The 27,487-nt window shown below is 41.2% G+C and overlaps 1 protein-coding gene across 3 annotated transcripts in view; it reads left to right on the forward strand.

Moving 5' to 3' along the window:
* LOC107557386 (methylcytosine dioxygenase TET3-like) overlaps positions 1-26,604 on the forward strand; it is a 42,563-nt gene extending 15,959 nt beyond the window's left edge. For 2 of the 3 annotated variants that reach the window (XM_016240791.1, XM_016240792.1), the window contains exons 3-11: positions 8,553-11,481; positions 13,047-13,137; positions 16,062-16,155; positions 16,432-16,640; positions 17,930-18,080; positions 18,708-18,797; positions 19,019-19,156; positions 21,181-21,529; positions 21,894-26,604. In XM_016240791.1, the coding sequence (XP_016096277.1) occupies positions 8,601-11,481; positions 13,047-13,137; positions 16,062-16,155; positions 16,432-16,640; positions 17,930-18,080; positions 18,708-18,797; positions 19,019-19,156; positions 21,181-21,529; positions 21,894-23,599 (5,709 nt within the window). In that variant the 5' untranslated portion in view covers positions 8,553-8,600 and the 3' untranslated portion in view covers positions 23,600-26,604. Of the gene's footprint in view, positions 1-4,699; positions 4,969-5,521; positions 6,027-8,552; positions 11,482-13,046; positions 13,138-16,061; positions 16,156-16,431; positions 16,641-17,929; positions 18,081-18,707; positions 18,798-19,018; positions 19,157-21,180; positions 21,530-21,893 lie in introns of those variants that run through there. The other variant, XM_016240793.1, reaches the window with a different exon arrangement.
* The last annotated feature ends 883 nt before the right edge of the window (positions 26,605-27,487 follow it).

Raw genomic sequence — 27,487 nt, forward strand, 5'->3', positions numbered from 1 at the left:
TGTGTTAGCTTGTGTGTGTGTGCGTGCATGTGTGTGTGAGCTTGTGTGTGTGTGCGTGCATGTGTGTGTGAGCTTGTGTGTGTGTGCGTGCATGTGTGTGTGAGCTTGTGTGTGTGTGCGGGTGAGCTTGTGTGTGTGAGTGTGCGCGTGTGTGTGAGAGTTTGTGTGTGAGTGTGTATGCACGTGCGTGCGTGCGTGCGTGTGCGTGCCCTTGCACTCAGCCATATAAGTTTCTTAGAAAGCATGCTTGAAACTCTTCCGTGGTTTAGCCTCTAGTTGGGCCCCTAGTTTAGTGCACACACGCTTTATCTGTGCATGTGAAAGTGTTTCGGATCGGGACTACGGAGAATGAAAGGGAGCAGGGTATGTAAGAGAGAGTGTTTTAAAGTAAAGTTTTATTCTTGTCAATGCTGGCCAAAAAAGATCTAAACCGTATCCCTGTGGATATACAGTATACTTTGCACAAGTCTTCGGCCACTAGTATTTTCAGCAGCTACAAAATGGTTTAAAGTCAGTTATTTCTATCTTTTGCTGTAGTGTGTCAGCAGGAAATATCAGTTTATATTCCCAAACATTCATTCTGCCATTAATTGTAATAATCTAGTGAGATGTTTGTGCTGCACACAGAGATGTGATCTGATCCTCATCAGTCTGTCTGGAGTCACATGAAGAAACAGAACAAACTGAGACAGACTCAATCCAGAAGAACTGTCTCCGAGACGCTTCAAGAAACCTCCTGCAAAACTACAGTGCTGTTAAAAGTTAGGCACTTGTGTAAAAATGCTGTAAAATGAGGATGATGTCAAAAACGGTCATAAATGTATTTTCTTTATCAATTAACTTTTATTAACTAAATTAAATCAACATCTGGTGTGAGCATCCTTTGCGTTTAAAGCAGCTTTTGCCCTCTGTGTATTTTTTCAGGGTACTTTTTCTTGGAGACGTTGCCACAGTTCTTCTGGATTGAGTAAATCTCACTGGATTATTACAATTATTGGCAGAATGAATGTTTGGAAATGTAGACTGATATTTCCTACTGACACACTACAGCAAAAGATAGAAATAACCACTTTAAACCATTGTTTTAGCTGCTGGAATCTCACATGTTCCATAAGTTATTTCACTGAAATGATTGATTCCCTTTGCGTGCTAATACATTTGCATGTTTCCTATGAGTGCGTTTCTTTCTGTTTTTTTTGTAGGTGGTTTTGTGTAGGTGGGGGTTTGATCTTTCTCTCTCTCTCTCTCTCTCTCTCTCTCTCTCTCTCTCTCGCTTTCTCTCTTTTTTGTGATTGTGGGTGATTTTGAGCTGACGAGCAACAGATGAGTCAGGTATAGGTATCATTAAGGTTTTAACGGCATTACTACTCTTACTGCTTATCTATTCGGTACTTTAACAGTATTCTTATTGGTCATTTATATATATATATATATATATATATATATATATATATAATTATATATATATATATAAAAAATAAAGTTTATGAACACTTTGGAATACAGACCTAAGGTTGGTCTCTTTTTAAAGAAGATTACAACAAAAGTTGAATTTTTTCAAAATATTAAAGTATCAAAATGTTATAGAAGTTTAAATGTACTGTAAAGAAAATGCACTATACTAATTTTATTTTATATATAATAAATATTTTACATAACAGGTTTTACTCTAAAATTGGTATAAAATTAAAGCCTTATGTCTAAATAAGTTATGTTCCAAATTTGAAGTTGATATGAAAAAAATTGAGGTTCCGGTCAATTTCTCTGTCAATATGACTTCTATCTCAAAATAACCACCAAATATGGAATATCTGAGACTCAGACCTTTCCAATGATATTTTTTTTGTCAAGATTATAAAAAGGTTTGATTCTAAAAGACCGTAATGCATTTTGTAATATGACACTTGACTCCGCCCACTAAGGGGGAGGAGACCGCCAAAATATTTTAAAGTACCTTTTCCATGGTAATGCAATGTCCGATTTCAAAATGGTTTTCACATGGTGAATCTTGGGCTTCTAAGCTTTCAAATGATATATAAATTATGATGATTAAATGCCCTGAAAGAAAAAAAGACATTCTAATCTTAACGCCCAATTTTCTGTCGTACGTTTATTTCGTAAATGAGGCCCAATGTCTAACTGAATATTTGAAGGGTTAAAGAGAGGTGGTGTGTCACGTCTGCTAAATATAATCTAATTAATGCGTATACATACTGGACAAAGATAGATCTATTCATTCGCAAAAATTGGCCTGGTACAATTTAATTCGAATTAAAGCATTTACATGACATTTTAGTCCCAGTCCTACTCGATGAATGTTGTGCCTTCAAAAACAATGTCTGCCCATAGCTGTTGCAGGGGAACTGCCACAGCGTGTTGCTTTGTTTAAAAGCAAATTTCAGTTTCAGTTCCTGTCTAATGGTACTAGGTCAACGGCTCTCATATCTTAAGAGTGACCTTGCATGTCTAATATTTTAAAGTTGGTTCAGAATTCAGACGAGCTTTGTCTGATGAGTAATAACATTAGAGAAAGAGCATTTAGTTGTGGCCTTGTGGTCTCACCTAAATGCCAGATCTTTCCGTGCATTACCGTGGTCTTTCTGAGACCTGTCGAGTTTCACATCCCCCGTGTCTCTTGCTTTTGGATCGATGATCAGCTGTCTTGTGACACTGTGGATGTTTGTGGCTCGCTTGGTTAAGAGTTCTCAAATTTTAAAAGACACAAGACATCTCAGGCATTTACTCTAATGCAGAAGCTCTTGTACATACTAGAGAAGAATCAGGATTTTCCTGCATGGTTCGGTAGAGCTGATTATATGGGCAAGGTATGTATCATTTTTGTCTTTCAATATTAGCTCACATCTCTCACTGAAGTGACAAGAAAGATATAGTTCAACCAAAAATTGTCATTATTTACTCGTATTGTTCCAAAACTGTATGAATTTTCATATTTAAGCTTTTTTTTCATACAAAGAGAGTCCAATGCTGTTTCACAGAAGAGAAAAAGTCGGCACGAGGTTGAACTATCTTTTGGGTGTACTATCCCTTTAAATGTGTGTATGCTTTAAAAATTTGTGTCTAGTCACCTGATTTATGTGTCTCGGAGCACATGGTGTCAATTGTACATTGTTCGTCAGTAGTGGGATAAATCGTTGCTGTGTAATCGTGTTATGTCAGCTCCGCATTGCTGCATATTTTGTTAGCTGCATACTCTAGTTTTGCTCCTCTCAGCTTTGATGCGCCGTAACATGCAATAGGAAGGGCGAGGTAACTACAGGGCACAAGAACTGCTGCGTCACGCTGAGAGGAGTGAGGGAGTACGCTTAGACGGCCGTGAATGAGAGTTCCTATGCGCGTAAGAGGCGGCACATCTACATTATGTGTTATGACACATCTGCCCAGCCCTCTATCGCCGTTTAATGATGCAACAGCGACGTCATAACGGTTCCCGCTCTCCGTTATCTCTCTCTCTCATTCACTCGCTTCTCCTCTGCCGGTGACATTGCACTTTACCTCTCCGCTCGGGCTTGGGGTCTGTGTGTGTTTGTCCGTGGGGTTGCCTTGCCTTCACTGTGTTGACGGTGGCGATCCAACTGGCGGGACTCAACAGAGAGAGTGAGCGGGAGAGAAAGACACTGATCAGAAGGAAAGACGGCAAGACGAGAGAGTCGCGAACGTGGCAAGAGGTTATGCGTGTTAATCCAAATTGCGCGTAGTCTGCGTCCGCATTTTCATAATGCAAAAGCGATTCTACCGAGGGGCTTTCCGGGCGACTATCAAAGACGATTGCTATGTTTTTCTCTCCTACTGAACAGAACAAGTACAAAAATCAGCTCATGGAGGAAAGGGAGAGATAGAGATAGACAAGATGCAGAGTGCGAGAGACCCAGCGGAGAAGCTTCAGAGTTTGCAGAGATGGGTTAGCATGAAGCAAAGTGTTTAGGCAGGAAAGAAAGCGCAAGAGTGGCTCAGAAAAGGGAAGAAGAACTGCGAGACTGATAGCAAATTTGTCCTTCACACCGAACACTCACTTACCATCGTGCTTTCTATATTCTACCCTGGACTCCCTCACGCGAACATCGCCTCTTCAAAAGTACCTCATCGCCCTTCCTCACTTCTGAACAGAACAAACACCATCGACGAGTCAAACTAGATAACCAGCAGCACAATTAATCATAAACGCATGTGTTGTTTGTTGTCTTTTCCCTCAAAACTTCATGCTTCCTATGTCTCTGCGGTTCCCGTTAACCTCGCTGTACCTTGTGGTTGCTTCTGACAGTCGCTGCGCTTTCCTCCTCGCATCCTGTGTTTCTTGGCTTCGAGACTCTTTTGCTGCTGCTTGACTCTTATATCTGCGGTCTCTATAAGCGCAGCCATGTATATGCTTCGTATATGTTGCCATTTTTACAATTTTTTTTTTCTCTCACGAGTTTGGTTTGACAGCAGCACTTATGTATGTGAGCATCTCCTGCCAGCCATCATCTGTTTGAAATCAACGTTAAAGTGCACAATAATAAACGTTTCGAACAAACTGTGAAGCGTCGAGGAACGCAGGAGTAAATGTATCGATTTTCCCTTGTTTGTTTTTTTGTGCCATTCTTAGTCATCAGTCTGTCATTTAGTGTTTGAGTAGACATCTGCATTTAACTGCTGCAGCCTCCATCTTATGGAGCCTCTTAGAATTCACAGCCCAGACCGAACAACACAAAACGACACCAGAACACCTCTACGAGAACAAATAACTGCTCATTTTCGTTTTGCATGCACATAAGCCATAGATCTGTTCAGCCAGTCCTTTAATTAGCGCAGTAGCCAGCCAGTCTGCCACTTGCGCTCTCTCTCTCTCTTTACGCTTTGCAGCGGCTGTATTTCTTGCATGCTCCACCATTCCATCGTACGTGCCCAGTGTGGCTCAGATAATGGCCTCTCTCACTCTGCGCACACACAGAAAAGAGATGGGGGGAGGAGGTTTTCTCTCATGAGTTTGGTTTGACAGCAGCACTTATGTATGTGAGCATCTCCTGCCAGCCATCATCTGTTTGAAATCAACGTTAAAGTGCACAATAATAAACGTTTCGAACAAACTGTGAAGCGTCGAGGAACGCAGGAGTAAATGTATCGATTTTCCCTTGTTTGTTTTTTTGTGCCATTCTTAGTCATCAGTCTGTCATTTAGTGTTTGAGTAGACATCTACATTTAACTGCTGCAGCCTCCATCTTATGGAGCCTCTTAGAATTCACAGCCCAGACCGAACAACACAAAACGACACCAGAACACCTCTACGAGAACAAATAACTGCTCATTTTCGTTTTGCATGCACATAAGCCATAGATCTGTTCAGCCGGTCCTTTAATTAGCGCAGTAGCCAGCCAGTCTGCCACTTTCGCTCTCTCTCTCTCTTTACGCTTTGCAGCGGCTGTATTTCTTGCATGCTCCACCATTCCATCGTACGTGCCCAGTGTGGCTCAGATAATGGCCTCTCTCACTCTGCGCACACACAGAAAAGAGATGGGGGGAGGAGGAAAATGAAGGGAGGGAGAAAATGTGTAAGTGAGGGAGGGAGTGAGCGAACGAACAAACGATAGAGAGAGAGAGGTGGGGACTGTAAGGCAAAGCAGACGGCAAATGCAAAAAGCAGAAAGAAAAAGGAGAATATAGAAAAAGGGAAGGGAGGAGCAGAGAGACATAATGAGAGAGGGAGAAAGAGAGAAACGACAGTGGCGATAGGAAGAGAATCAGAGCAAGTGTGTGTGCTTGGGGGAGGTGTGTATGACAGAGTGTGTGAGTGAGTGTGTGTGCGTGAGTGTGCCGCACTGCCTGGCTGACTGAGAAAAGAGGGAGAGAAAGAAAGAAAGACTGAAAGAGAAAAGAAAGAAACCCGTAGTGGATTTCCACCGGCTGGCTTCTTCTCTTTTTTTTAATTTTTTTTATTTGGCACTGTACCGAAAGCCGTATCCCATGCACTTTCTTGTCCACGTTTCCAATCTTTGTCTCTCCAGCAACGTTATTGGGACAGCTAGACCACTGTGAGTAGACGCCGATCTGTTCGGTTCTCTCTCTATATGCTTGAGCTTTGTATTTTCATCATGATAGACACAGAAGCACGGGGGGTGTAGTGCTTCTTACCGTGTTCAGCTGTCTACTACTACATTTTAAACCTCATCTGCAGTCTCTCGCAGTTTTTCTTTTTCTTTTGCTTTGTGCTGTCAACCTTTGAGACAGTTGTTAATTATGTGTAACACTATACAAGCAGCATACAATCTAAGTTTAAAGGGCACCTCATACTTCTGAGTAAAACCGGTTTTACAGTCTCTTCTGGTTGGGCGTGTTAATGTTTTGGTAGTAGTTGTAGCTGTGACCAAGAAGAGGGAGAGAGAGTTTTGGCAGCACTGAAAGATCTGGCATGCCTCAGATAATTGCCTAAGCACATGCTTTCTGCTGTCAGACAGGTGTGTGTTTGCAGGTGTAAGGCATATATATATATATAGATATATATATATATATATATATATATATATGTGTGACACAGAGTTTTTCTTTTTCTTTTGCTTTGTGCTGTCAACCTTTGAGACAGTTGTTAATTATGTGTAACACTATACAAGCAGCATACAATCTAAGTTTAAAGGGCACCTCATACTTCTGAGTAAAACCGGTTTTACAGTCTCTTCTGGTTGGGCGTGTTAATGTTTTGGTAGTAGTTGTAGCTGTGACCAAGAAGAGGGAGAGAGAGTTTTGGCAGCACTGAAAGATCTGGCATGCCTCAGATAATTGCCTAAGCACATGCTTTCTGCTGTCAGACAGGTGTGTGTTTGCAGATGTAAGGCATATATATATATATATATATCTGTGTCACTGATCCAAAGAATCTGATGCACATCTTGCACGGCGCATGTAATAAATCAACTCTCTGATGTTTGAAATACAAACTATCTAGTCCTTTTTTGTGTGTAAGTGCATTCTTGTGGTGGCACTAAGACTATATTGTGAAATTTTTCTGAGTGACTGTGTTCATTGCATCACTGAAGAGAGGAAAAAGAGCCTGTTGTAACAATTGTGTGGTTCAGCTTTTTTGAAGAGTTGGAGTGTGACCAGTGTTGGCAAGTGGGGTACTAACTCACGCTCCACGTCTGACACGTGTTTTTGAAACACACACACACACACACACACACACAGACAGTCTGCTCAGTGGCTGGCACACAGCCCCATGGGGGTCTGACCAGACGCCATCACAGAAGTGTCTGAACAACTTGCCCATTAGTATAACCCATCAAAAGAACTGTCACAATGAAGGCACAATAAGAGAGATTTGTACATTTAGTTACGGAGCTGTTAGGTGAACTCTTGAACATGCAAGTCTTGTTTCAGCAGTCTAAATTATTTAATTTTATTAAAAAAAGTTCAAGTACTGTAGATGCTTTTACAGAATTACCCAATAGACAGTTGCATGTGTTAGTTTTAAATGGGTGATTCATTTCATTGAGCTGGCGTGATAAAACCACAAGGTCCTCTTTTCTAAGATATGCCTTCATCGTAGACAAAACACTCTGTATTTGTCATCTGAGCAGCAAACATGTTTTTATTTCATCCACTTCTTCACATATAAGAGCACTGAAAGTATTATACACATCATTCACTTTGTCAATGATGATCAAATAATCAATCTGTTATAATATGGTCTCTTTTAGAGATACATTATGACCTAAATGTGCCAGGAAGATGTTGTTGTAGATATTTCCCTTTCACGCTTATCTGGAACCAGTTCACAGTTTCCACAACATTCATTTAACCCTTTACAGAAAAAAGCACAATAGAGTGTTCAGAGACCAGTGGAGAGGATATTTGAAAAACAAGGAAGAGGTTCTCAGTATGTTGACTTGGGCATTACCAGTTGTATTATAATTGTAAATATGGTTTGTATTTGCATGAGACAGTTGAACATGATGCAGTCCTGTTCTGTCTCCATTGTGCCCTTGAAAAATGTACAGGTAGGCTCAGGTTGTTTTAGTCAGAATATTCCTGGAGTTAGTGTATGTACATAATTTGGGCATAAATTATGCTCAATGTCATAGTTTAAATTTGACAATAGACAACACTGCAATAACCAGTGGTCATTGTATGTTGTCTTTGCGGAATGTGTTTTCTTGAGAGCAGAGAGGAAAGACAGAGATGGAGCAGGAGAAGAACATAAGAAGACCCAGGGATTTCCATGGAGCAAAGTATTATGTAGTCTTTTCTCAAATCAGGCAGCAACCTTACAGAGAATACCGAGATGAGTCAGTCCAACAGGTCAGGGTATGTTGTTTAGTTTAAAGAGGTCAATGGTTATATCGCAATTCCGAAACAAAATACTATGATCTTTGTTTGAATTAGACTGCAATTGATATATTAAAATAGTGTTTGCCCTATATTTCTGTATGATGTAATAAATGCATCACAGCTACAAATGGTTTACAAAGATAGAGTGTTGAATCATATGCATGGACTCAAAACATATATGAACTGTTAGTTTGCTGAAACATTGTCAAGTAACTTATGTTTTTGCTCTTCCACAGACTGTTTCTGTGGTGGGTTCAGTGGATGGCCCCAGAGGAAGAGGCCAGATGGAAATTGGGTCCCATGACCGCCTGGATGAAGGCGTGTTAAACCAGGAGCTGTCTAATGGGCTTAGCAAACATGCAGCAAATGAAGAAAATATCTGTGATGAAGAAGTCAGAAGGGTGGCCAGGGAGCAACACCAGCACAACTACCACGAGGGAGCTGGATGTATTTCCCAGACACCAGGCTGGGTCCCTGAGCATGCTGGGAAGTCAAATCCTGAATCTCAACAGGGTGCTTGGAGTGGCCAAAATGCCAGTACACCAGTGAATGATGTGGATATGGAGGATGCACGAACCCTGGTGGCCTTTTCTGCTACTGTTGGCTCACTGCCACCTTTAACCAACCATCAAACTTGTCAGACGCCTACAGCTCAGCTGTACAAAAGGTTCAATCAGGACATGTCTAATAGAGATGAGGAGGCCAGACAGAAAGGTGTGGATGGTGAGATGTACCCCCCTGAAGATCTAACCACTCTTCAGGCAGCACTGAGCAAGGCCCGTCATGGCCACAAACCACCTAACTGTGATTGTGATGGCCCAGACTGCCCTGACTACCTGGAGTGGCTGGAGAAGCAAATCAAACTGGTGGCTAACTCCCAGGATAAAGGTTCCTGTAAGATTTCGGGTGCTCTTCCACAGCCACATACACAGCATCGTCATGCCCAATCCCAGCCTCAACAATGTGGAGGTAACCCCTCATTTGTGCAAGACACAAATCCACATCCCCATGTTAACCAGCCTTCTGCTCCTAGACCCTTTGGCCCACTAGCACCTATTCCCTGCTCCCCAAGTGTTCTGTCCATAGCCAAGGAAAGAAATGTTAGCTTGCAAACAGCAATTGCAATTGAGGCTCTAACCCAGTTGTCTGCCACTGACCCACAAACTGTTGTTCCTCCAGGCGCGTCTTCACCTGCAATTCACCATCAGCATCTGCCAACCTCCTACCCACAGAGTATGCCACAAGTGGTCTCTTCATCACCTGGTCCTCTTTTGTCCTCCTCTGCTATGCCACAGTCCATCCCTCTGGGACATTATCCTCAAAAGGAGCTGTCATGGGATCAGCAGAGACCTCAGTCTCAGGGGGAGGCCCGTGCACCAAACATTTTGTCTAGCCCATCTCACTATGCTTCCACATACCCATCCTCCAAGTCCCCATTTGCAAGCGTACACCCGTCGACCCCCAATCTCCGACCCCAGCAGTGGAACCAGGGCACAGCTGGAAGCTGCGAGAAAAGCTCCCCTCGGAACCCATGGATGATGGTGAACACTGATTCCCAGCCTCGTTTTGTAAACCCATCCCAAGGCGGTAGCGATCCAATGTCTGAGCTAAAGCAGCTCCTCGGAGTCACCGGCGCAAAGTATACCAACTCAGCCTTCAATTTCTCACTCCCTCACCCCAGCTTGCAGGATGGTCATAAGGGCAGCCTTACTGGGATGCCAGACATCAAGCAGGAGGTGGATGCAAAGGAGTACCTGGGCTCAGGGTGTGCAGTCGTGGGCCAGGAGGGGTTGGTAAATGGTCAGCAGCAGTTCCAGGGTCAGCAGTTTTCCCCCACCATTAGGCACTCAACTCAGGCAGCACTACAGCAGCACCTTCATTATAAACGTAACCTCTTCTCTAATTCCCCTACCTTCAATCCGCTAGCCCCCATGGCTTGTCAGAACCTTCGTAAGTGGTGGCCACAGACTATGCCAGAGGGTCCTGTAACCATCAAACAGGAGCACAAAGAACCCAAAAAGAAAAAGGGCGCTCAAAGTTCTCCTCTTCTTAAGCAGCCAGTGGGTGGGCTCTTTGGTCCACTGGGCACACCTCTTCCAAAACCCAAACAGATTGTTATCAAGAAGCATAAACAGAAAGCTTCCCAACCATCTTTCCTCCCACAGAACCAGATTTTAGTATCAAAACCTCCCCTCGTTTCCCCAGGATGTGCACCATTCTTATCTCAGCTTGCTCCATCTCTACTAGGCATGGAAGCTGGGCTTCCCCCCTCTCAGGTGGCTGAGAGCCACCCAGCTCCAGCTCAATCTCAGGAATCCATTTTGAATAGCAGTAGTGCACCTATCTCTGAAAATGCTCTTTCTTCTTTTACCCCCATGTCAGTCCCAGCGCCATCCACCCAGAAGGTGACAGCTTGCTCAGGCCCAACTGGGTTAAATGATAGCATCCCAACAACCAGTATCCCACCTCAAACCTCTACAACACAGCAGACTCCTTCTCTGGCTGGCCTCAGTAACCTAGATCCAAAATTCGAAGAGCTTATTCGCCAGTTTGAGGAGGAGTTTGGGGACACCATTTCCTCAGCTTCTGCAGCAGAAACCCCAGAGAATGGCCCTGCTCAGCCAGTGGTGACCGAGTCACAACCAAACTCAGGACAAACCAGACCCGAGTCACCATCCCCAAAGCAGCCAAATAACTGCCCTCCTTTTCCCACAAATGATTCTGAGCCCATGGATGAAGGTCAAAAGGTCGTGGCTGAAAGACTGAATGAAAAAACGCCATGGCCATCTGAGGAGCTCTGTACTATCAAACAGGAAAGTGAGGAATGTGAGGTAGACATGAAACCTTATGGGCAGCCCCTGTCTGTAGCTCAGGATGCATTTCTGGAGCAACAGCACCCCTTCATCACACCTTTCTCCCCTCCGGCTAAACGTATAAAGATTGAGTCATCTGGTGGCTTGACAGTGGTCTCCACAACTGCATGTTTGTCTGCAGACAGAGAGAGGGCCGATTTGAATACTCCCACCAAGGATATTTTTCCCTCCTCCCCTTCACTTAAAGGTTTTCTTGAGTCACCATTGCGCTACTTGGACACTCCCACCAAGAACCTGCTGGATACACCTGGGAAAGATACCCAACCTGAGTTTCCCACCTGTGACTGCGTAGGTAAGTGAGAGAATTCGATCCAGCAAAATATACTGGAGGGCAAGATCACTCGTATTCTCAAACGGAATATAAAAGCACAAAAAACTGCAACATTTAAAATTTTGTGACAGTACAGTACATCACACCACCCCACATCCCCTCACATTCTACTCATCATGAGAACATGAGACCCGCTTAGCTAACTCACCTAGCATTTTTCAATGCAATTTGTTGTTTTTTTTTATTAATTTTTGCCATTTTGCCAAAAACATGGGATTCGAACTCGGGACACCCGTAACACAACGGCATTATATGTCGGCACACTGCCCACTAGGCTATCGCCGCCAACAATGCAATTTGTTTAATATTTTAATGTTAAATAATGTTTAATATAGTTTTGCTTTATTACAATATAGACTAAATTGGAAGCCCCAAGTGTTTCTCTTTCAGCATATAATTTCTGCATCAGCACATTTCTCAGGGTAGTGTTGGGCCATGTCTGAGAATGCACGCTATATCAGGGGCCCATGCATTGCATTGCAGTCTGTTCTCTGTGCCTCTTGCAGAGGAACAATAGATTTGGAGAAAGGAGCCCATTGTAATTCTTTGGGCCAGTGCAGTGCACCGCCTTCTGTCTATGTTCAGACTGTCGATACAGTGAGTACAGCTAGTTTCTGCAAAGGAGGCATTCACAATGAAGAGAGTCTGCTCATATATCATATGATATACTGTGGCCAGATATCAAAGAAGGGAGGGAATAGGGAGGACAGGGTGAGAAGAAATGGACCGCAACCTCTTAGCTTGGGCCTCGTATGTCTTATTGTGTCACTTCAGAGGTTTTGGTTTAGTGTGTGAAATTCGTATTATACATGTGATATATAAATATCAATATTCTTTGGCATAATTTAAGAAAGTGTGCATTTAAGGATAGTAAACTATGCCTGAACACTTGTTGAAGCCTGACTGTTGCTAAGAGCAAAGGATAATAGAAGGAAGGTTTCCATAGTGAATCCTTATAGCACTCTGTCAACACCACAGGGAACACCCAGTGTAATTTAATACTTACAATCACACTCAAACCTGCCCATAATGTAGTACCTTCAGTAGTCTTTATATTGATTCTGCCATGTTAGAATATTTTTAGAATATATTTTCTCTTTTTTCTGTCATACTTTGTGCTTCTCTATGTAAAGCACTAAATTTTTCCCATGCTGTTAGCTATTCTTACATCTATTGTTGGGTGTTTACCCTGCTGAGTAAGCAGCCACTAGGTGTTTTTCTTCTCACAAACACTTTTTTTGTAAGACGTTAGGACATAGGACGTTCCCACAAATCATTTCCTGACTTTAGTCACGCCTTTATCCCTTCATACACACTGAGTGGAATGTGACCTTAGATTGCCTCTTTCCCAGACAAGCTCTCTGTCCCATTCTCTCTTGCTCACCCACACACGACTGACTCATACTATCGTTCTAATGGCATTACACATTAGCGGTCTAAACAGTTAATATCATTTGGATTATTAGCCTTTATTGTACAAGAGCGTGTCCATGCTTTAACCTGCTTTCACTCTCTGTCTCCCATAGATCAAGTCCTAGAAAAGGACGAGGGTCCATATTACAATCATTTGGGATCTGGACGAGACATTGCTTCGGTCAGACAACTGATGGAAGAGAGGTGAGAGGCACCCGTCAGATGTCTGAATTATTATTGGTTCGGATATTATTCCATTATGTCACCTTCTTCTCAGCTCTTGATGTAGGCAAATACAGCCTGCAGGGCCATGTAGGATCCTACTTTAAAATCAAGATTTGGTAACACTTTATTTTGATGGTCCCTTTTGACCATTCTGTTGACAATAAATAACTTTGCACCTACATGTCAACAAACTCTCATTAGAGTATTAGTAGACTGTCTGATTAATATCTGCTAACTCTTTATTGTGATGGTGTCCCAACAGACATTCTACTGACTATAAGTAACTTTGCAAGTACATGTCAACTTATTCTACCCCTAACCCTACCAGTCTACTAATACTCTACTAACATTCTAATGAGAGTTAGTAGATATAGGTGCAACGTTACTTATAGTCAACTGAATGTGTTAAAGGAACCATCAAAATAAAGTGAAACCCAAGATTTTATTAAGCCAGACAAAATCACAAAAACTAAATGAAAAACAAAAGTGTGTTCCTATTGGACTCTTTCTTGATCTACTATTAGAACAGTATAATTAGCTGGAGAAACTATTTTTAGAAGGTTGCATTTAAAGGTCAACTTGCTTTTTCTGCAGCAGTCGCATTTCTGTCTTGCCTTTTTTGTTTTTAGTAACATGTTACCAAATAAGTAACTGGAAGAAGAATATTCTTAGGCCCTGTCCACACGGAGACGCGTTTAGCTGTATACGCATACATTTTGTATCGTATAGGCGTTTCGTCCACACGGATCCGGCGTTTTGGGAGAGTGAAACCGATATTTTTTTAAACCGGGTCCCGAGTGGATAAATCTGAAAATGCTGCCCTTGCGTTTTTGTATGGACAGTGAATCTGTATATTTTCTGAAACGATGCCGTCATCAGACCCCTAGTCAGACACCGCTACGTCACGTAACAGCAACAAAAACATGAACCAACACTGAACGACTGTCTTTTTATTAACACAGATTAATAAATGTATTGTTCCATGTTCGTTTGTATACCGCACGCAAGGTTTATGCGCATAGTCCAAGTCGTCTTCTCCGTTTTTAGTGTATCTCTGTGGCCACATACTGATCTGGCATGTATACTACATCGTTTTGTGTCGGTTTTGTGGTTTCGTGTGAACGCAGATATTTCTTGAGACGAGGAGAAAAAAAAGATCGTATAGGGAAAGCTCTGGCTTCGTGTGGACGTAGCCTTATACACAATGAGTATGAGTAACAATCAGACAAACTCAAGAAAATCAATTTATAGATAAAACTATATATTCTACTTTTTGAAACAGTTTTAAACTTCAAAAACCACAGAGGACTACTACTACCCCCACATCATTTGCTTTAAGAGTTCCCTAGTGACCCTGTCATTGTTCTGCGAGAGTTGTTTGGAAGCTCTGGCAGTTGGATCCTGGCAACAGATTCTTAACCAGCTGAGGATAAACATCTCTCTTTTCTGCCATTTGCTCTCCCTTCACCCCCTCCTCCCACCTTCCTTCCCTATGATCTTGTCCCCAGGGAATTCCTGACCCAGTATCCAACAGGAGTAACAGGAAATATAGGCATCAGCAGATCCACACAGGGGAGAGACAGGGAGACAGACAGACAATGAATAACAGGGCAAGAGATAAAGAATTTAGAGGAAATTAAAGAAGTAGGAGATGAAGTGATGAAAAGGGTGGGGTATATATTAAAAATTTAAGCAATGAGTATCCTGTAGGTTTTTTATTCGGATACACAGGTGCTGTCATGCAGGGTGTATTTGTGACCATGAACCACAAAAGGGTCAATTTTGAATAAATAGGCTTTCCATTGATGTATGGTTTGTTAGGATAGGGCAATATTTGGCTGAGATACAACTATTTGAAAATCTGGAATCTGAGGATGCAAAAAAATCTAAATAAAATTGAGAAAAGTTGTCCAAATGAAGTTCTTAGCAATGCATATTAATAAATCAAAAATTAAGTCTGATATATTTACGGTAGGAAATTTATAAAATATCTTCATGGAACACGATCTTTACTTAATATCCTAATGATTTTTGGCATAAAAGAAAAATGGATAATTTTGACCCATACAATGTATTGTTGGCTATTGCTACAAATATACCCCAGCGACTTAACACTGCCTTTGTGCTGCAGCGTCACATTTGTTAAAAATGTATATGCAGTTAATCAAGCTAATTTACTGTATATGAGAATACTTGATACATTCGCTGAGGTCTGAAAACTTTATTTACTAATACTTTAATGGTCCTGTAGAGGAATATGAAAAGCTCCACATGATTTTGACTTTGTTGACCCATTTGGATAGAGTATCTCCACCTTTGCTGACCTCTGGTACACTTGTCCACTCTCGTTGCTTTATTTGAGAGCTGATTGAGGGCATAGTAGCTGTATTTCTATAGCCCGAGCCATCTCCTCTGAGATAAGGGGGAGCTGGTGGGTAGAGGGAAGAACCTTCCCTTTGTTTGTCTGTCAGACAGTGACTATAGCCTCCTTAAGCCTAAGCCTGACCTTTTTGTGGCCTTTGACCTCATAGCCCACCTCTGTGGATCTTTGAAGCTTCTCTTTCAAGACTGTGTAGTTACAACTGAACAGTATTTATATTTAGCACATACTGCTGTCATTATCGTGCACTGAGAATTTCATTTGAGGAGACAAGCAATTGTTGACTGAGAATATGAACGATCATATACACAGTGTTGGAAGGTTATTTTGAAATTGTAAGATTACAAGTACCCTTATAATAGTGTAACTATTTCAGTTACTTTATGTGTCTCATATTTTAGAGCAGTCAATGCAATTTGGGAAAGAAATCAATCAAATCTGTATGTCTGTGGATGAGGTGGGCTGTTGTTTTCAAACTATAATTGGAGTTTGTCACTCAACGTCTGTGCCCTTGTTATGGCAGGTATGGAGAGAAGGGCGAAGCCATTCGTATTGAGAGGGTGGTTTACACAGGGAAAGAAGGAAAGAGCTCTCAGGGATGTCCTATCGCTAAGTGGGTAAGTGTGCAAAATAAAATATTACTAAAAGCACTGGATTACCTGAATGATTGGATGACGGGCTTAAGGACTTTCTGTATAATTAGGCTGGTTTGGGGTTCACCTGGGCCAAGTGGGCATGTTTCTTAACTGTTTTTTTACTTACAATACAGCAGTCAAAGTAGTCCCTCTGAATGATTATTTACATTGTGATTTCTGCTTTGCTGCTGTAAACACACCTACAACTCAACATCTATAATATGCCTTTATCATTACTGACTGTCTGTCTCTCTGTAGGTGATTCGTCGCAGCAGTGAGAAGGAGAAATTGTTATGCGTTGTGAAGCAACGGCCTGGGCACCACTGTGCCAATACTGTTATTGTTGTTGTCATCCTGTGCTGGGAAGGCGTTCCCCATGCTCTGGGAGATAAACTCTACAGAGAAATAACAGAAACCCTCATCAAATACGGCAACTCCACCAGCCGTCGCTGTGGACTCAATGATGAGTGAGTTTCGAACACAACTGATATGTCGATGACTGTAATGTTGGACTTAATGTGGGTCTGATATACATTACCGGTCAAAAGTTTGGGATCAGTAAGACTGTAATGTTTTTTTAAAGAGGTCTCTTCTGCTCATTCAAGGCTGCATTTATTTGATCAAAAATACAGAAAAAAACAGTAATCTTGCAAAATGTTATTACAATATAAAATAATGGTTTTTATTTTAATATCCTTTAAAATATAATTTATTTCTGTGATGCAAAGCTGAATTTCCAGCATCATTACTCCAGTGTAAAGTGTCACATGATCTTCAGAAATCATTCTAATATGCTGATTTATTATTAGAATTATCAACAGTTGTGCTGCACAATATTTTTTGGGAAACTGTGATATTTTTTCAGGATTCTTTGATGAATAAAAAATTGAAAAGAATAGCATTTATTCAAAATATAAATCTTTTCTAACAATATAAATCTTTGCTGTCACTTCTTAGCAATTTAACACATCCTCGCTGAATAAAAGTTTTAATTTCTTTCAAAAAAAGAAAGAATAAAAATGTACTGACCCCAAACTTTTGAACGGTAGTGTATATTGTAATTAAATGCTCTTCTTTTTAAATTTTTATTCATCAAAGAATCCTGAAAAAAAGTATCACAGGTTCCAAAGAAACAAGACGCAGCAACAGTTTCAGCACTGATAATAAATCAGCATATTATACTGATTTCTGAAGATCATGTGACACTGAAGACTGGAGGAATGATGCTGAAAATACAGCTGCGCATCACAGAAATACATTACAGTTTAACAGATATTCAAATAGAAAAACATTATTTTACATCATAATAATATTTCACAATATTAAATTTGTCCTGTATTTTTGATCAAATAAATGCAGCCTTGATGAGCAGAAGAAACTCCAGTAAAAACATTAAAAATCATTCTGATCCCAAACTTTTTGACAGCTTGTGATATATTAAGTACATTGAAAACTCTTAAAAATGCAACCTGGTTATAGAGTTATACTAAAATAGTGAAATAATAGTTTGTGTAAGTCACATTTTTGACAAATATTGCAGGTCCCACATCATATAAATTACATTTAATCACACACTTTACACAAATGTAATCATATGTGCTCCCTGTATGTATCTTTCGTAAGACTTATGAAAGCTCCCAATGCTTGTAGCTAATGTATTGTTCTCACAAAGCATGATTTATAGTAAAAAAAAAAAAAAAAAGCTTCAGAGGATCTCATCTATTGTAATTAAGTTCATGGTGGATGCCTTTTGCAGTCGAACCTGTGCATGCCAAGGGAAGGACTCAGAAACCTGTGGAGCTTCCTTCTCTTTTGGCTGCTCCTGGAGCATGTACTTCAATGGATGCAAGTATGCTCGAAGCAAAACCCCTCGCAAATTCAGACTGCATGGAGAGCACCCCGAAGAGGTTAGTTTTACATAAAAATGTGTGGTTATTTTTACAAGCCTAATAAAAATAACTGAGGTAGTGTTACATCACCCTTGCTTTGCAGTATTATAATTGTATTCAATTATATATAATAAAATATTTTTCAAATCGAAGTTTAAATATGTTCAAATATTCATGAGATAATTTACAACTAAATTTCTCTTTAAATATAATTACACCGTGTGTGTTGCATTTCGTTTACTCACCAAAAAAGGTCTTAAATTTAGTATCAAATGCTACACTCAATTTACAATAAAAGCATTTGAAGCTGTTGCCAGTTGATTTTGAACTGGCAGATGAACTTGCACCTTGTTTATTAAATAACGTTTGGTCACGTATTACTATTATAAGACTTTTTGGTTAAAAGACTGTCCAGTTTTATGGAAGTCCCCATCTTTGATATTTTCTTTAGTCAACGTTAGCTGGGAGAAATAAGGAAAGGGGAGTTGACCTCATGTATTCGTTTCACTCGTGTAAGCTGTGATATGAACAGGACAATTTTGAGTCACTGTTAGTAAGTCAATCCCAAACCCTGGCTGTGTGAACAATAGCTCTTTACTGTTCACGATAGCCCAAGTAAACGCATTTGCAATTTTTTTCATACAGGAGGACATTCTCAGGGATAACTTCCAAAACTTGGCCACACATGTGGCCCCTGTGTATAAGACGCTGGCTCCCCAGGCCTACAGTAACCAGGTTTGTTTTATTAGAAATTTCACACTACACTGAATGGTACACAGTTTATACCATTCATTAACATGAAACCAAACCGCTTTTCTGGTAATTTTGGACTTGGTGGGGTTTCAGGTTTTGGAACTTTATTTGTATACGGTGAATTATGCTATCAGGAAGTGTTACAGAAACTGAATTAATCATTTGTTTATTTAAAATAATTATTTAATTTTTCTGTTATTTAGTGTTTAAATGAGAAGATTGCTTCAGATTGTCGGTTGGGTTTGAAGGAAGGACGGCCGTTTTCAGGAGTCACTGCATGCATGGATTTCTGTGCCCATGCTCACAAAGACCAGCATAACCTCCAAAATGGCTGCACTGTGGTATGTTAATTATCATTTGTGACCCTGGACCACAAAACCAGTCATAAGTGTCAATTTTTCAAAATTGAGATTTGTACATCACCTGAAAGCTGAATAAATAATCTCTCCATTGATGTATGGTTTGTTAGGATCGGACAATATTTGGCCGAGATACAACTATTTGAAAATCTGGAATCTGAGGGTGCAAAAAAATCTAAATATTGAGAAAATCATCTTTACAGTTGTTCAAATGAAGTTCTTAGCTAAGCATATTACTAATCAAAAATTTTGTTTTGATATATTTACTGTAGGAAATTGACAAAATATCTTCTTTGAACATGATCTTTATTTAATATCCTAATGATTTTTGGCATACATTTTTTTTATAATTTTGACCCATACAATGTATTTTTGGCTATTGCTACAAATATGCCCATGCTACTTAAGACTGGTTTTGTGCTCCAGGGTCACATTTATGATTGTATGTATTTGTGTAAATAATGTGTGTAGGTTAGGCTTTTGCATCATACTTAATTTTAAAGTGCCCCTATTAGGGATTTTTGACATTTAACCTTTCATGTAACACAGCTCTAAGTGAATGAAAACATCCTGCAAAGTTTTAAATCTGAAAGTGCACCATGTATAAAGTTATTGTCATTCAAAAGAAAAAGTCGACTCGGAGTCGAGTTTTTAAAACGAATCTCTAGCTGTTTCATGTTGACGTCAACACCGTAGCGGATTCCTATGGATAGCATCATGTCTCAAAGACATGTACTAAGCATCAAAACCACAGAAACAATTCACTACCTGTCATACTTCTTTGCAGCAAAGATTTTCAGCCTCGCTTGGCATTTTGATACAGTTCCCACACGTGCACCTAAATAAATTAGTAAATTAATTCGACTGTCACACGTATACGTCACAGTGCCGTAAACAATATTGACACTTACCATTGAGAAATGTTTGCGCTCTGGACGCTTCCTCGTCGGACTCGGGCTCGAATTGATGAGGCAAAATTGAAGCCATATTCTCTGTTCATAAACTGTATACACTTGATAAGCCGTAATCCAGTATTGTTGATGGGCGTTCCATTTCTGGCATGCGCTGCATGCAGTAGATCAATCACAACAGACTGGGCCATCGGACCAATCACCGCAGATTGGCTGCACGCAAAGGAGGGTTTTTTAAAAATGAATCGTTGAACGAATCGTTTAGGGATAAAAAAATCGACTAAACTATAGGGAGCCCCTTTACTATAAGGTTACAATTAACAACAGAGCCCAAACTTAAATTCAATTACTATTTAATTTTTAACTATAATAATTAACACTCAAATAAAAAAATTCTATGCAACCATGTTTTTAAATTAACTTCTAAATTATACAATTTCTATTTGTTGTTGAAATATAATCATTTACAGAGTGGCTGTCATAACTTGTTTCATAAATGATTTATTTAAACATGCATTAAGACATCACTAACAGGTAAAGTAAAATATAATGAAGTATACTAGTATGCTCTTCACTAGACTTCACTTCTCTTGCAACTTGAATTGCCTGAGATAAATGGAATGCTATGTGACATTTTGTTTATAAGCTGTTTTAATGATGTCTTTCCACGGTAGAAACACTAATTGAGCGATTACGTGAGGGGTGAGATGTTCATTCATGTTTATTTCGCGTTAAAACTAGTAATAAAGAGGAAGGGATGATCGCACTCACTCGCGCTCTGCGCTGCCGTCAGAACCGAGGCGTTTATACAGTGATCTGACGTGCCCCATCAAAGAGCGCCAAAACGGCATTTATTGTCTGAATTTCCTGAAAAAAATAGAATTATTTGTTTGGTACATATGCGTACAGAACCGAAAGACCCGTACCGGAAATTTTCGGTACGAATACATGTACCATTACACCCCTATCCTGTACATATAAATGAAAAGGCTTCACTGGTCAAATTTAGATCTGTTTGTGTACCATAGGCAGTAGGGTATTTACCCTATATATGGAATTAGCTGGCCTTACACTGCCTAATTTTGTTACTTCCAGGTGTGCACTCTTACGAAAGAGGACAATCGCAGGGTGGGCACAATCCCAGAAGACGAGCAGCTGCATGTGCTTCCGCTCTACAAGATCTCTTCAACCGATGAATTCGGAAGTGAGGAGAACCAGCGTCTCAAAATGCAGACAGGAGCCATCCAGGTGCTCGCTAACTTCCGTCGACAGGTTAGAAAACTTCCAGAACCTGCTAAATCCTGCCGGCAGCGTCGGTTGGAGGCCAAAAAGGCTGCGTCGGAGAAGAAGAACAGGAAATTGCAACTTTCAGAAACCCCAGAGAAGACGGTCAAGATGGAGATGCACCACATGGAGTCACCCCACCCTCAGCAAGGCAATAAAAGTCAGTTGTACTCAGTTGATCTCTATATGCATAAACCAGCTCATGTAAAATTCTAAAAGGGAGTTAAATTAATGACTGGTTGTTTAAAGTAAAGGACTACTAATTTGGCTGAAGTTGGGAGCATTTTAGAGATGTGCTCTTTGGACTTTGTAGTGTCATTATTTAAATGTAGAAGAAGAAAACTAAAGATGTATATTTATATTTACATACAGAAGATTTTCGGTACGAATATGTGTATCTTTACACCCCTAAAATGTAATTTACCATCCCCATTGAAGGTGTTAAACTTGAGCTCTAACCTTATGAAGTTGACACTCAAAATACACATTTACTACATATTTTTTCTTCTTTGTCTGTTATCTAGCTATTCCAAAACAGGAGGTGAAACCAATCATCAAAAAAGAGCCTGTCGACCGCTTCCAGCCCTTCAATGGAGCCATACGTGGCTACCCAGCACTAGGGAACGGCAAGACACCCTCTGATCCCCGCAGCATGAACAGTTCGTTCTCATACCCTGGTAACTATGCAAGAGGTCGCATCCCAACCAACGGCCATCCTCCTGCGCAGAGCCCCATCAATGGCTTTCACCCCAACCTCCAAGAAATACGCTATGGTTATTTCAACTACCCTCCCAGTGCACTTTTTCCTCCTGAGCTCTTGGGATATGATAATGGAGCCTGGCCCAAAGCTGGAGAAGCCTCTGCTGCACCATTTGACCAGAAGCCAGATGTTCAGTGTCTCCAAGCCAAGCTGGCACAGGCCTATTCCAGCCGCCCACAGCAACAAATGGCTGACGGCTCAATCCTGATTCAAGGGTTCCCACACCCTTCCGAGGTTTCCCAATCTCCTGTTCCATGCAGTCGTACTCCATCCCTGGAGCAGACACACCGCTCTACGCCCATAATCAAGCAGGAGCCCATGGATGTGCCACTGTATGATGACAGATCTGATGGGCAAGCTGAAAGCTGCCCCTCCACTCCCAGTACCACACCAAAACCTGAAGGCTGGCCTGGGCACAAACCAAATGGTAGCCTTATCCCTAAAGGCTGGGATGGAAATATCAGACCAGGTCTGACCAATTCGCCTTTCACTCCGGACAAGCAGAGGTTCCACCAGCAACATGAACACCCTCAGTATCTACAGCAGCAACAATGGAATTCCTATTCCTGCTCTAACACTCCAATGCCATCCCCTTCCCCATCTTCGTCCCCATTCCTGAAAGCAGGTCCATCACCTGCACCTTCTCCACACCCGTCCACCCCAAGACAGTGGGGTAGCCCTTCCCCTAGTCCCCAACCTAAAGCATGGGGTCCTTACGGACCCATATGTTACGGCGCTGGTGGTATAAGGCAAGGCAGTCCTGCTGGTGCTTTCCCCGATAAAATGCTCTCCCAAGCAGGTGAGAATTGTGGCTCTGCACCTTTGGGACTCCAGGAGAAAGCCTGGAAATCTGGTGGCGGATTGGCAGCAGGGAACACACCATCTCCAGCTCCTGAGGGACGCTTGTTTCCCGACTCGCTTCAAAAGTCAGATAGTCAGGCGTGTTGGGACAGCGAGGCAGAGACCCAGAGCGAACGTGACCCCAAGGAGGAAGACATGTGGTCAGACAGCGAACACAACTTCTTGGATCCCAACATTGGCGGAGTAGCAGTGGCCCCCGCTCACGGCTCAATCTTGATCGAATGCGCCCGGCGGGAGCTTCATGCCACCACGCCACTCAAAAAGCCTGACCGCTCACACCCGAGCCGCATATCCCTGGTCTTCTACCAGCACAAGAACCTGAACCAGCCCTGCCACGGTCTGGCTTTGTGGGAGTCCAAGATGAAACTCCTAGCCGAGCGAGCGCGACAGCGGCAACAAGAAGCAGGTCTCTCAGAGGAAGACATTAAGGCCTATGGGAAAAAACGCAAGTGGGCGGCAGGATCGGCGAGCCCGTCCCCTGGACAAACCAAGGACAAACGAGAGGGTGTGGTGACACGGATGGCGCCCACACAGCATACCACCACCATGGTCACAGTTTCACCCTACCCATCCACACACCTCACTGGTCCTTACAGTCGATTCGTGTGAACTCTTGTAGGCTGTCGCCCCCTGGAGCCAGAGATGGGAATAGAAATGCTAAGCTGGCTCCTTAACCATTTGCTTCCCCTCTTCTAGCTCCAACAGCTCTCTCAGGCCACCACAAGGGAGGGAGAGTAGAGGACGGGGCACTTTTTTCACTTTTTTTTTCTTTTACCTCAAATTTTGGCAGCAGTTTGGGAACTCCCCGAACGGACATGCTGTCTATGGTGCTCTTGCTCTCTCCAACGTGGGAGGGATTTCCATAGCTACCCCTCCTTAAGTGAATTTGATTATCCTAATTATTATTGCTCTATTATCAATATTATTACAATTGCTATTGTTACTGTCAATGTTGATATTACAGGTATTGTTATTATTATATTATGAAGATGACTATTTTTTATTTTAATGTTATTGTTTTTTCATCATTGTTATTAATATTGATTTTTTTCCTGCCCTCTCGACTAAGAGGGACCTCCTTTCTTCATTCTCGCTTGTTCATTATGAACACGAGAACAAGCTAATCAGCATTTTTGTTGCGCTTTTTGCCTCTCCCACCCCCACCAACCTCTCTATATTGATGAAGCGCCTTCACATCATTGCAAGTCACATTTCTGTGACTTCATTAAAACATCTTTGTGCTAGTCACTCGACACGTGACCAAGAAAGAGAGGATCAGACACCAGCTTGGGCCTTTCTGTTTGGTGCCGCTCTGATGAAATCTGTAAAGTTTCTCATCCCTTCAAATGGTGCTTATTTTCAGTCTCAAGTGTCTCTAACTTTGCCCTCACAATATGGAGACAGGTGCTGGACCTGGGTGCTTTTTAGCAGCAGATGTCAGTCTTGGTTCAGCCTTCCATTGTGTCACCTGATTGGTGCTGACTCATTTGCATGCAGTTTCATTGGCCATTATTCACTGCCCATTTTACATGTTCAGACTAAGGTGCTGATAGTGCTAGCAAAAATCCACCTTAATCGAACCGCCCTAAAGAGCTGCAGATAACCCACCGTGGGTCTTAAGCATACGATTTCCACAATCCAGACTCTGCTCAAACAGGGAATTCCAAAATCATCGGCCAATTTTTATTGGCTTGAAAATCTGCTTGATTCACCCTAGATGTGTTCAGATTGACTGTAGAGTGTAGAGACTTGGAGCTGCAGTAGGTAAGAAATTATGGCTTTTTTAAAATAATGACTTGCTACAAAATTGCCATTACAGATGAGTATCTATAGATTTGTAACATCAGCGTATCTGGTTGGTTTTAGACACGCAGTGTAAAAGCTAGAGGGCGACATGCCTAACTGGTTCCCTTAGATGCCAGTTCTTGTTTTTATGTAACACGACTGGCCCTTTGTAAACTGAACACGTCTTCCATGTCCTGATTTATCTGTAGTTACCCATTTGTGATGATGATGATGATTTTATTCGGAGTTGGATATTTTCTTACCTGCTGCTGGTTACACCCACCAGCCTAACAGACAGAGCACATTTCTCGGAGTTGGTGCTACTATGAGCCTTTATGCTCCTGTAAAGTTGCCCCTCTCGTTACAAGCAGCCCTCTTCTCTCTCTTTGCCCAGAGAGATCATCTATACCAGGAATTCATGGTGCTGAATGGAATGCATACGGTTTCAGCTCAGTAGTTTGTGCGGGTGCGGGTGCATGCATAACTACATAATGCACGTGTGTGTGTGCGTGTGTGTATGGATTCCTAAACTGGTTGGAATGTATGTGAATGCCTGTCTGTGAGCTACATAGAGAGAGCAATGCAGGGCTGCTGCTGGTTTACACAGGGCTGTACGATGCTTGACACTCACAGAGGAGATCCTGGTGCTCATTAAGTGGTTCTAACGCTCTTTACCTCATGTTGTATAGACACTGGTCCCAGTCACAACATGCTACAAACACAGCGGCGCTACAGACTGCAGGCTTGCTGCCTACATCCACATTCGTACCTACTTTTTTATTCTTATTTATTATATGATGATGATTATTGTTGTTGTGATTGCTGTCATTTTATTTTTGATGATTTTTTTTGTTTGTTTGTTCATTTTAGAGAAATTGTAAATACTGAAGAGAGGATTTTATAAAAGCACTTTTAATCTTGATTTTAATGAGGAAAAAAAATAAGAACGGATTATTGACAACTTGAAACCTAGTTTTTGTTTTAATGGAATTTTATTGGGAGAGATAGAAATGTAAATAGTTAAATATTTAGGTAAGATTATTTAACTGGTGAGGGATGATGGCCTAATCATGAATGATTCCTGAATTTTTAGTCTTCAGTTGTCTGTGTCAAGCCGTCAACAACAGACCACAAAGCAGGGTGTTTTGTCGGTCTACTCAAGATACTGCTGTCCTTTCTTTCGTGAGTACTGTACTTACACCAATACCTCTGTACTACCATTGTCCCCGGCTTCCTTCCCCTGCATCTGATCCACGTCTAGAAACCATAAACTAATGGAGAAGAAAGAAGCCAATGTGAACTTGCTGAATAATACAGTTCGCAAGGATTCAGGACTCGCTTTTTCTGTTTTTTAATGAAAGGGCGTGAAAGTACATCACTTTAACATGAAAAAAAAAATTGGCCATAGAACCGAAAAGATTATCAGGTGAAATGTGACAGCTTTCAGTTCAAAACTCTCGGTAGATCATGTAATGCTTATTATTTTTGTTTATTAAATATCGTGTGGGGCGAGTCTTACAGAGCTCTGAGTCTGCACTGACATTATATTATCTAGATTGTCACTTGTTCTCGTAGATGTGAGATATACCCCTGAAGTTTAAAAAGCTGAGTTTCGAGACTGTTCGGTGCGGTTTTATTCACCCTAAATGGCTTTTGAACCATGGTGCTACCCCATAGAGTTCACTGTGGAAAAGACTCTTGGCAAACACTGTTGCTACAGTTCTTTGGGCTCTTTAACTAGTTTTGAGAGGGAACCTATATGGTGCTGATCATTTTTAAATCTTTGTATGTAGTTATTTCTGAAACAACATTTCTGATTATCGCGATTTTAAAAAAGCACTCCAACTGATTCAGTTTCCATTTTTAGCCATCACCCTAAATAATTGAAATGGTACTTGAAGAGCATGAAGGCAGGTAGAGGAATAGGTACTCTCATGCTTTTGATGTGAACAGACTGTTAATTCAATATTCTGGTGCTACCTGAACTGCCCAGAGAAACCTTTTAACCCATTCTGATAGCTACATTTAGTCATGTTATTGGATAATCTCATTCTTTTTGCTTTTGGCCACGGTGTCACACAAACACAACACTCTCACATGCACACACTACTCTGCCCCTCTGTCAGCACTCACTGTTAACAGTATCAATCATGCCCAGTTTTAAACATCAAAAGGACAGAATGTCTAAAGAAGAAACAAAAAAAAAAGAAAGAAAAAACTGGCAGCTACATTCCTTTATGAGTTAAAGATTGTTCTTGGTTCTATTTTTCATGTTGAGTATGCAGTATGTAAAAAGTGTTATCTTTTGTTTGGTCTCTCTCCTTGTAGCTGTATGGTGTATCATGTGAATACATAGTGTATGTGGGAAAAGCCACAATACTGTTTTATGTTCTAAACTAAGAAAAAATTAATAAAAAAAATATCAAGAAAGTTCGTGGTAGCGTTTACTCATTTATTGAAGCTGCCAAATTGCCAATCTTGACTTAATTCTCTTGATCACAGAAGACTCTACGAATTTGTTTTGCATGAGACATTAATTGTAAGACTAACAATCCATTTTAACGTGAAATGACTGAAAGCCTATCCAGGACTGCTGCATTGTTTTACTGATTTATTTTTCGTTTTAGAAATAGCAACGAGGTGTATTTAGCTACAAGTCCACAGGATGGCAACAGAGTTCCATCAGCATGTGTGCTCAGCTCTATGTAAGTA

This window comes from Sinocyclocheilus grahami, unplaced genomic scaffold (genome assembly GCF_001515645.1).
Source record: "Sinocyclocheilus grahami isolate Dianchi unplaced genomic scaffold, SAMN03320097.WGS_v1.1 scaffold600.1, whole genome shotgun sequence".
Taxonomy (NCBI): Eukaryota; Metazoa; Chordata; class Actinopteri; order Cypriniformes; family Cyprinidae; genus Sinocyclocheilus; species Sinocyclocheilus grahami.